Source organism: Populus alba, chromosome 11 (assembly GCF_005239225.2).
Source record: "Populus alba chromosome 11, ASM523922v2, whole genome shotgun sequence".
Lineage (NCBI taxonomy): Eukaryota > Viridiplantae > Streptophyta > Magnoliopsida > Malpighiales > Salicaceae > Populus > Populus alba.
This window is the reverse complement of record NC_133294.1, coordinates 20,887,034-20,898,465: the sequence shown is the minus strand read 5'-3', so window position 1 is coordinate 20,898,465 and position 11,432 is coordinate 20,887,034. Positions and strand designations below refer to the sequence as shown.

General features: G+C 33.1%; 1 protein-coding gene across 2 annotated transcripts; it reads left to right on the top strand.

The window, feature by feature from the left end:
* The first annotated feature begins 3,712 nt into the window (after nt 1–3,712).
* Nucleotides 3,713–7,723, top strand: LOC118035709 (probable glutathione S-transferase). Of its 2 annotated transcripts, none has more exons than XM_035041327.2 (3): nt 3,713–3,993; nt 6,879–7,034; nt 7,135–7,723. In XM_035041327.2, exons 1-3 carry the CDS (start codon nt 3,829–3,831, stop codon nt 7,477–7,479), a joined length of 666 nt encoding a protein of 221 aa, XP_034897218.1. In that variant the 5' UTR covers nt 3,713–3,828; the 3' UTR covers nt 7,480–7,723. The 2 variants fall into 2 exon arrangements, with proteins under 2 accessions (XP_034897218.1, XP_073268316.1); XM_073412215.1 differs by having other exon boundaries at nt 3,933–4,151; nt 6,462–7,034.
* The last annotated feature ends 3,709 nt before the right edge of the window (nt 7,724–11,432 follow it).

The following is an 11,432-nucleotide window of genomic DNA, read 5'->3' as shown; positions in this document are numbered from 1 at the left end:
AATAAAACTAAGCCACTCTCAATTCCAACAATCCTTCCATCTGCATTCTCCTGCATGGATATTGATCCTGTCTTGTCAGTGGAAGGAGCCCCCACCTTCCTCGTCATACCGTAGCCATTAGGTGCCATAAAGTCTGTAAACTCTTCTTTGGCTACATCAAGAACTCCTTTTTAAGTGTCAGAGTCTGATGCACGGTCACCTCAATGTTAGTGTTTGTTTACCGTCTAAAAAAGTGAAAAATTATATTTACAGCTCACAAGTCATATGAATCAAGGTTGTCAATACCGTTTCGACAGGTATTTTATTCTTTCAATTAGAATGGAATGTTTCGATTTCAAAACGTTTTGGCGTGTAGTTTCAGAGTTATATTGTTCATATATATATATATATATAAAACTCAAACTAATAATTTTTAAAAAAATAAATTTAAAATAAACTAATTAAATTATATTTTTCATGGCTTCATCCTTTCGGCTTATAATTAAGTGATAATTAATGACATTAATTTTGAAGTTGTTCGATACCACAACAAATTAATTAATCACTACCACTGACAATGAGATGACAATAATTAGGAACTTTCTTGTGTGTAATTAAAGAATATAATTCTGCCTGCTATGTGTAGAATTCAAAGCTTTGGCGTGGTTAACAATCAAGAACTTTATTTATTTATTTTCAAAGTTTCAAATTAAAACGACAAGGATCAGAGGCTTTGCAATTTAAAATTAGTGTGTCATCATCCTCCCATTTGGAGATTAATAATTTAATATTGCTAATTGTCCAAGAAACGACAAGCACTAGAGTATTATTTGTTGACCGATGATAAACAATAATTTATCTGCACAAAGGGTTAGTGCTGGAAGGACATTTTTATAGTTTATTGATTTGAACTTGAACAGAGAAAAGAGAAAAGAGAAAAGAGATCGCACCTTAGCTCTGGGTGTACTGTGCAGTTAATGAAAAGGAACCGGGTTTAATTTCGAGTCTTTGACTCGATGGCTTTAACCCGAAACGGAACACCTGTATTTCGGCTGGAACGTTCCGGCCGAAATTTGACCGGAATTTCCGGATCAACCCGAGATTTTAAGCGGGGTGAAACTTATTCCATTTTATTTCGTTTTTTTAACTGGTATGAGACATTCCTGGCATTTCGGTCGAAACGGAACGATATTAACAACCCTAATATGAATACATTACCATCTACAACTTTCCATGTTATTTTTAAAAATATTTTCATTGATGTATTATTTTACTAAATTTTAATTTTTATTGTGCTAGAGTCGATAGTTGCTCTAAAGAACTAGACATATTTCCAAGGTAAACAAGAATACGGTCGTTGACATTGAATAGTCATTTCTCAAGAAAATGACAATAATTTGATGTTTTCAAGAAAATGATTGCAAGTTTATTTCAAAAAAGTTTCAAGCCCGTATGTGGTGGTTTCCACATTCGAGCTTCCCGCGACACCGACATATGGAACCATGGCAAAAACAAATCGTATTTAAACTGACTTGAAATTACCAAAGCTATTCTTAGTTTTCTTCATGCAAAACCTGAAAAAGTTTCAAATCCAAGGACACAACCTCGATTTGATTTCCAATTTGATGATATCTCTGCAAATTCAAATAGCTTGAAAACAAATTTTATATATAGAATAATTGATTAATTTCATGATTTAGACAATTTAATTCAATCTCTTTAACTAAGATGGTTGGTAACTAGAATCTAGTATCTACCAAAAAAATTTCTAATGAATTTAAGGATTTTATAATGTTTAAATAAATATTTTTTAAAAAAATACAATAATATTTTAAAAATAAACTTTGAAAATAAATATATTATGAAGAACCTCCCATTCTAAAAATTTCAATTGGTCTTTATAACTCATCATCTTCTTTGTCAAAGAGAAAAGATCAAAGAAAAATATCATTTACTTGATCATGGGAGAAAATAAAATTTTATACACTTGAATTATGTGATTGGTTGAGCCAGACAAGCTGAGTCTAACATATCATTAGACTGATACATGATTGAAAACAATGTTTGGCTAAACCTAAAAGAATTGGGCCTAAGAGATTGTCATTCCCAATATCTAGACTCATCAGACTTATTAAAAGATGGGTTTAACAGATCACCAAATTATCATACTCTTTAGTGTATTGTTTTGACATATTTAACAATATTAGTCTACTAAATTTAACCTTCTGAAATATTATGTTTCCTAACTCTATTTGACCTGAAAATTTACTACAATATATTTTTATATATCTAATATTTCCTTGTAAAATTTTAGTTTTATCTAATATACGATTTCAAAAATATGTTTAATCTCGCAAAACTAATTAGCAGACATTTTAAGATCAAATTTGAACGTGATTTGAATCATATCATAAATTTAATAAACTCATAAAATCAAATCAAGTTTATTAATTTTCCTTATTTTTACACGAGTTAAGTCCGATTTAGCACGTTAAAACTTGCAACTGGTAATTAACTCTGAGATTTCCTTGTCTATTTTTCAGGAGTCATTGACTGGTTGGTGTGATGAGTTGAAGACATAGAAAGGCACAAACATGAAAATGCGATATGGTATTCAATTGCCCACTGGGCACTAGCACAGTACATTTTCCACTTATTTAATTAATTCGCCACAATAATTTTTTAAAATAATAAATTTAAATTTTATTAAAATTCTAGTATAAACACAGTCCGAAACAATGTTTTAAGCACCGTTTGGAAAATTGCGTTTCATAACAATTTAACTTTTTATAAAAACAAATTAAATTTTTTTATATGTTTTAGATTGTTTTGATAAACTAATTTTAAAAATAATTTTTAAAAAATAAAAAAAATATTTTTAATATATTTTAACATAAAAAAATATTTTTAAAAAATAATAATAACTAAACTCCCAAAGATTGAGTAAATGTTAATAGTATACTCAATAAAAAGCACACACTTTCAAAAGGCCGAAGAAGAAATAACCAGCCCTCAAAAGCCTACTAAAAAATTTTATTCCTCTCTTTCTTTTTTCTTTCTTTTTTGGTACTTCTCTGGATCAACTTGGCTACTTAGCTAATTCAAATAGAATGGATTTGATATTGTTTTATAAACTTTGATTAATTAAACGGATTTGACTTGAGATTCGAAGACAAAACTGTGAATTGTAAATTCTCAGGAAAATGACAATAATTTGATGTTCATAAGAAAATGATTGCAAGTTTTTTTTTTTTTTTTTTGAAGTTTCGAGCCCAGATTTAGTGTTTCCACATTCGAGCTTCCCATGACACTGACATATGGAACCATGGCAAAAACAAATCGTATATAAATTGACTTGAAATTACCAAAGCTATCGTTAGTTTTCTTCAGGCAAAAACTGAAAAAGTTTGTTGGCAAGATTATTGCTTAATTTGAATAATAATAAAAAACATACTCTCGTTATCATATATTTTACTTTCCCTACACAATCCCCGTAATAAAATATATATTGATCGTACATAATATGAATTCCGGTGATAATTTCTCAAATTTATGAATAATTATCTCATTTTGCCATGGTAATTAACTCTGAGATTTCAGGAATCATTGACCGGTTGGTGTGATGCAGTTGAAGACATAGAAAGGAACAAACATGAAAATGCGTTATGGTATCCAATTGCCCACTGGGCACTAGCACAGCACATTTTCCACTTATTTATTTCCGCAACATCTTTCTGCAAGGATAGATTTGCTATAAAGATTTCTACTCTCCACTGTCAAGAGCACAGCCATTCTGAAACGCGAGAAAAAACTATCTGCGATTCAGTTTTACTCTTTTTCACAACAACAATGGCTGATGAGGTGACACTGCTGGATTTCTGGGCAAGCCCTTTTGGCATGAGAGTCAGAATAGCACTGGCAGAGAAGGGAGTCAAGTATGAGTACAGTGAACAGGACTCGAGGGACAAGAGTGCATTGCTTCTGCAGATGAACCCAGTCTACAAGAAGATTCCAGTTCTCGTCCACAGAGAAAAATTAACCAGTTTGTGAATCCATTATTATTCTTCAGTACATTGATGATGTGTGGAGGGACAAGGCTCCTTAATTTGCTACCTTCTGATCCTCATGAAAGAGCTCGGTCCATGTTCTGGGCTGATTTTATTGATAAAAAGGTACGGATATATACCTTTAATCTTGCTAAATCTTTGGTCCCCCTTCGATACATGCATCCATGCTTGCGTGAGGACAAATATATTTTCCTTTGCTACTGCTATGTTACAGTAATATCATGTGCTGTAAAAATGAATTCCCAGATATTATTTCAAGATATTTTTATTATATATTCACAGCACTTCTTGTTATTTTCCTTCTTGTTTTTGCATCCCATGTAAAAGGAATTAAACAATGGCCACACAAATGAAAATTGCAACTGGAGTCTCCTCTGTACCGCCCGACAATGCCAAGCTTTCTGGGCAGAAGCAGCTGTAAAGTCTAAGAACTTTTAGTTTTTTTGTCAGAGTAAAAGGAACACAAGATATTAGTTTCAAAGCTTTAATTTCATGGGAAGCACATTAATTATCATAGGCTTCGTTATGCTACACAGTGTAAACTGTAAACTGTGCTTCGTGTGAATTAAAAAATATATTAGTTCTAAAGCTTTTTCATGCGAAGAACCATTTGCATCACAGAAGCACTGCGTAGTACTGTTCTCCACTAGCAATCTGGTCTTGGTTTAAGAAAAGACCATCAACAAATAGAGAATTGAAAATCTGCATTTTATTTATGCTTTAATAAAACTAAGCCACTCTCAATTCCAACCCTTCCATCTGCATTCTCCTGTCTTATCAATGGAAGGAGTCTCCACCTTCCTAGGCATACCCCACCCAAAGAAACCGCAGCCATAAACTCTGCAAGCTCTTCTTTGGCTTCATCAAGAACAATAATTTGATGTTCAGAAATATGTTGTTGACACGTGAATAGTCAGTTCTCAAGAACAATAATTTGATGTTCAAAAATGATTGCAAGTTTTTTTTGAAAAAACGTTTCGAGCCCAGCTTTGGTTGTTTCCACATTCGAGCTTCCCGTGACTCTGACACATGGACCCATGGCAAAAACAAATCGTGTATAAATTGTCTTGAAATTACCAAAGCTATCCTTAGTTTTCTTTAGGCAAAACCTGATAAAGTTTCAAATCTAAGGACACAACCTCGATTAGGTTTCCAATATTTTCATTTTTCTCAATTTAGTTTTCAATATATCAATAAATTTTTAATTTGAATAAATTCAAGTAGCTTGAAAACAAAATTTATATATTAAATAATTTATTAATTTTATTATTTAGAAAATTTAATTTATTCTCTCTAACTAAGATAGTTGGTAGTTAAGATCTAGTATCTGCAAAAAGTTTTTTTAGTGAATTAATGAATTTTTTTATATTTAAATTAAAAAAAATTACAGTGAAATTTTAAAGAAAACCTCAAAAAATAAATATCCAGTGGAGAAACAAAGACTCAAAACCTCCTTTTTTAAGAATTTTAAGTGGTCTTTATAACTCATCATCTTCTTTGTTAAAGAGAAAAAATATTTGACTTGATCAAAGAAAAATATCCTTGATTTGATCAGAGAAAAAAAATATTTATACACATCAACTTTGTGTTTGATTTAGCCCTAGAATAGTTGAGTTTAACAAATCATCAAACCAATATATAATTGGGTTCAACGCTTAACTAAGCTTGGAAGAACTGGTATGATAAATTGTTATACTTTTTTCATTCTCTTAAATTGTGAACCCTAAATATAAAGGAAAGGAAATTAAGAAACTAGATGGTTTTTATAGGAAAGAGAAATCACCAGTTTCATGAAATGAATATTAAATAGTTTTATTAACTAGAAAATGATGAAAGGGTATAATTTAGAATCCATTGATATATATATATATATATATATATATATGTTTGAAAAACTAATTTAGATGAGAAATAGATTGGATATCTAATTAAGATTTTTCATATAAGTTAGGGATTTAATTTTACAAGGTTTGCAATTTCCTTTATTTATGCTCTTAACCAATTTACCAACATAATAATTTTTAATTTCTTTTTATATATATTTTTGAACTAAAAGTATAAATATAATTCTTGCATGCATATTCGATATCAAATCATCAACTACATTTATGTACCAACTGGTAACCACATTAATAATATAAATCCATATACGAGGGCTTAATTATTAAAAAAGAAAAGATCAAAGACAATCATAATAAAAGATAGTTTGTTGGCAAGATTATTGCTTTAAATAATAATAAAAATCACATAAGAAATACTCTCGTTATCATATATATTTTATTTTCCCAACACAATCCCCTTAATAAAATTGATCGTACATAATATGAATTCCGGTGATAATTTCTCAAATTTATGAATAATTATCTCATTTTGTCAGGGGCAATTAACTCTGAGATTTCCTTGTCTATTTTTCAGGAATCATTGACTGGATGGCGTGATTTAGTTGAAGACATAGAAAGGAACAAACATGAAACTGTGATATGGTATCTAATTGCCCCCTGGGCAGTACGAGCACAGCACATTTTCCACTTCTTTATTTCTACCACATCTTTCTGCAAAGATAGATATGCTATAAAGATTTCTACTCTCCACTATCAAGAGCACAGCCATTCTGAAAGGCGAGAAAAAACTATCTGTGATTCAGTTTTACTCCTTTTCACAACAACAATGGCTGATGAGGTGGCACTAGCGCCGGAACATTTTGCAGGCTCCCCTTTTGGTGTAAGAGTGAGAATAGCATTGGCAGAGAAGCGAGTCAATTATGAGTACTGTGATGAGAACTCGAGGGACTATAGTGCATTGCTTCTTGAGATGAACCCAGTCTGCAAGAAGCGCCCAATTCTCTTCCACAATGGAAAAGCAGTCTGTGATTCCCTGATTATTGTTCAGTACGTTGACGAAGCATGGATGGGAAATGCCCCTCTTCTGCCTTCTGATCCTTACCAGAGAGCCCAGTCCAGATTCTGGGCAGATTTTATTGACAAGAAGGTACGTACGTATGCATGGGAACTGGACTTTGCAAGGTCTTTTGTTCTAGGTGCTGTTTAGTCCGCTTTACAATATACTGTGCTATGAATCTTAATTTCAGGTGTATGAGATTACTAGGAAGATATGGACAACGAAAGGAGAAGAACTGGAGGGAGCAAAAAAGGATTTTATCGAGTGCCTCAAGCTGCTGGAAGGAGAGCTCGGAGACAAGCGTTATTACGGCGGAGAGAAGCTTGGGTATGTGGATGTGGCGTTCGTTCCTTTCTACTGCTGGTTTTATGCCTATGAGAAATGTGGAAACTTCAACATAGAGAAAGAGTGCCCCAAGATCATTGCATGGGCTAAGAGATGCATGCAAAAGGAGAGTGTATCCAAGTCTCTTGAAGACCCCAAAAAGGTGTACGAGTACGTCTTGGAGCGCAGGAAGACGCTTCGGGTGGATTAAGAGGAAACACAAATGCATCCGTGAGCAGACGATCAGTATGATTTCCTCATGGTGGAGTTGTTTTTTCTTTCGAATAAAGCGAGCTCTTCGTGGCTGTGCCTTCTCTTCTGTTGTTCTATTATGATGCTGGAGCATAGGAGCACATCGTTGTGACTCGGCCTGGCAGAGTTTGTGTTGTCTTCGGCTCTTTGCCCTGTCTTGTCGTACTGTTTTCACTATTTATTAAAATAATGTGTTGAGATTATTTTACTCGTAGATGATTATGATATCTTTAGAACACGGTTGTTTCATTAAAAAATTTTAAAAAAATTATTTAAAAAATTATTCCTGGTTTTATGCCTATGAGACCATCGGAAACTTCAACATATATAGAGGCCGAGTGTCCGAAGCTGATTGCTTACTGTAAGAGGTGCTTGCAGAAAGAGACTGTATCCAAGGCCCTTGAAGATCCACAAAAGGTCTATGATTTCGTTCTGATGCTGATGAAGACGTTTGGTCTTTAGTAGAAGAAAGAACAACATGCAGAGGCATGTGCCCTTTCCTGCTAAGAAGTTGTTCTTATGTTCTGAGTGATTTATGTTTTAAATAAGGAGGGCAGACAGTTAATGTGCCTGCCTTGTGTTTCCATGCATACGTACGTACCCTATTCGAATGTGGAAACCACCAAATCTGGGCTCCTCGTGCCTGACATGGGATTTGGTTTTCTCCCCATAAAGTTGAACTTCAAGTCGGTGATTATGGTTGGCAGTGAACAACTTCCTGCAACTTTTGTTCTTTTTCTCCAAGCTGCATTCATGATCACTGATCATCCTGCAAAGGAGCTGCAGGCTGTGACTCATCAGGCCTTGTGTATTTTGGTCAAGGTCCATTGACTTGGGCTACCTGCTAATGCTGCACATGCCAGGAAGTTTTGAGCATCTGGTATTGTGGCTGCGCAGCCACAAATATTGTTATTTCAAATATTGTTGTTTGGTAATGGTTTAAAAACAATTTTTTACTGGTAGGGTCTATTACCAACTCTGGATATGCTACATGTTTAAGCAGCATTTTGCTGTTTCTGATAAAACTCATGAACAGTGAAGCATCGCTTTGATATTTATGGTTTTTTTTTAATAAACAGTGGAGCATGCCTTTATTATTCCAGCTGGATCAGTTCGATTCAAAACTAAAAATACATTATACCATGTTTTGACTCAACAAAATAAAAAATATTTTTTTTTATTTTTAATTATGTTTTATTTTGAAAAACTAGTATTAAATATTATTCAATGACTCTACATAAATTAGACAAAGATTGCTTGATGACGTAGCATTTGAAGAATTTGATCGTAATTTCAATTTTGTTCCTGATTATATTTTACCTGATACTGTTGTGCTCTTAAGAAATTTGTGAAAATTATAGTTCTTGTCGGATGTATTTCATACGTGATGGAATTGTAGATACTTTTAATTGAAAAATAAAAAATATTTTATATAAACTATTATTTATTTCATGATATAATAACAATAGTCAAATCAACAATATTTAAATTAAAAACCATCAATATTAATATATATTTTTTTAAAAATTATTTTATAACATCAATTTCAAAAGCATTCTTAACCAAACATATTAAACTATTTTTTGTTCAACCTCAATTTCAACTATAGTTTTAATCAAACATATATTTTTTCAAACTAATCTCAACTAAAAGTACTTTTTATAAAAATAATTTTTTTCAAACCACAACCACAATAATTACCGCAATACCAAAAACACCCGAACTTCAAGGCACTGCAGGTAGGGCAACCCTATGGAGCATATCTGGAACGCGGTGCAAATCATGTTCTCTTAAAATTTAATTTTAATTTTAATTTTTTGCATAAAATAAATTTGTTTTAATACATGTTTTTATATTATTTTGATATGTCGATATTAAAAAATAAAAAATACAATAATAATATATTTTCTAACCGAAAATTAACTTTTAAACCGTATTGCTATTATAATAATATATAGACGCATAGTTTTCTTCCGAATCTCATTTTCTTGTCGAGAAGCCATTTCTACTTCGTATATGAAATCTTTGAATTTTAGCAATCTAATTCTTCCAGCAAAACTTGCAGGTTATCATCCATGGAAATTATTTGCATGAAAACTAGACAAATTTAATGTCTTTAGATGTAATTAAATTCCTTAACTTTTTTTTTTAATAAAAAATAGACGCATGGCAAAAACATTAAAGCTTGAGTAAAGAATATAAAGTATAGTTCATACTATTTACTAATATCCTTGATTAGCCTATAGCTTAGCAACTTATTCCACGATTTATCACAACCACATACACTCTGCAGATGAAGATAGCAAGTCTGCTATAAAGTCTTGCTTTCTACTATTTATGATCTTAATTGCCATATTTTTTTTCACTTCAACAATCGCTGATGAGGTGACACTGTTGAATTTCTGGGCAAGTATGAGTGTAGTGAACAGGACTTGAGCAACGGAAAGAGTGATTTGCTTCTGCAGATGAACCCAGTCTACAAGAAGATTCCAGTTCTCGTCAGCAGAGGAAAACTAACCAGTTTGTGAAAAGGTATGGACATATGCCTTTAATCTTGCTAAATCTCTGGCCCCCCTTCGATACATGCATCTATGCTTGCGTGAGGAAAAATATATATATTCCTTTGCTACTGCTATGTTACAGTAATATCAATTATGTGCTGTAAAAATGAATTCCCAGATATTATTTCAAAATATTTTTATTTTATATTCACAGCACTTCTTGTTATTTTCCTTGTTGTTTTTGCATCCCATGTAAAAGGAATTAAACAATGGCCACACAAATGAACATTGCAACTGGAGTCTCCTCTGTACCGCCCGACAATGCCAAGCTTTCAAGGCAGAAGCAGCTGTAAAGTCTAAGAACTTTTAGTTTTTTTTGTCAGAGTAAAAAGAACACAACATATTAGTTTCAAAGCTTTAATTTCATGGGAAGTGGTGTAATTGCTCTCTGCTGCAACCTCTCGTTGCTTACAATGAAAACAATGAACTAATGCAGAATCTCTCTGTAGAGGAATCACTCCTGAATTTGTATTTAAGAATAGCAAATTGCTTGATTACAAAAACTGTCGTTTCTTATGTTATGTTCCCCTCTTAAATACCCTCTATTTAATGAATTATAATCTAATACGTAATTGAACTCTAATCCTAGTCTAACTAGGAAACTGCCAGCTAACTAAAATAATAACTACAGCTAGACTAAGAAATAATAACTACAGCTAGTAAGCTTTCACGGTTCCTTGGTTTCCCATGTTTCTGTCTTCCAGTAGTCTTTGTGTGTTACAAGGTTCCTTCCTCTGTCTCCTCCTGATTTGCATCAATTGCTAACTCCTTTGAAGAACTTGACTCTGGCAAGTTATGGTGAACATAGGCAGTAAATAATTCTGGGTGCAGACGCTGAAGCTCAGTACCTTTGACCCATGCAGAGTCGGATAGGGGTCGATGTCGCCAGTGGACCAAAAATTTGTAATATCCCCCGCGATGCGTAGAAACGAACTGGTGATCCATGATTGAGGCAATGTCCTCTTGTGGTGTGGTGGTTGTAGAGACTTTAGGGAGGTACGCTGGCATTTCCTCTGTTCTGGAAGTATGACTTGAAACATCTTCATCACTTTTAAAGGCAGTAATGTCTTCAATGTTGAAAACTGGACTAATGCCAAATTCAGAAGGTAGGTCTATGACATAGGCATTGTTGCCTAATTTCTTAATAATACGAAAAGGACCCGCACGACGTGCGTGTAGTTTAGAGAAACTTCCTGAAGGAAATCTTTCTGGTTTGAGACGAACCAGCACCATGTCACCACTGTGAAATTGTCTGTCCTTGCACCTAACATTGGCAGAGGCGGCGTATGCTTCAGTATTAAGTGGCAGGCGTCTTTTGACCTCTATATGAACATCTCTTATGTATTCTGAA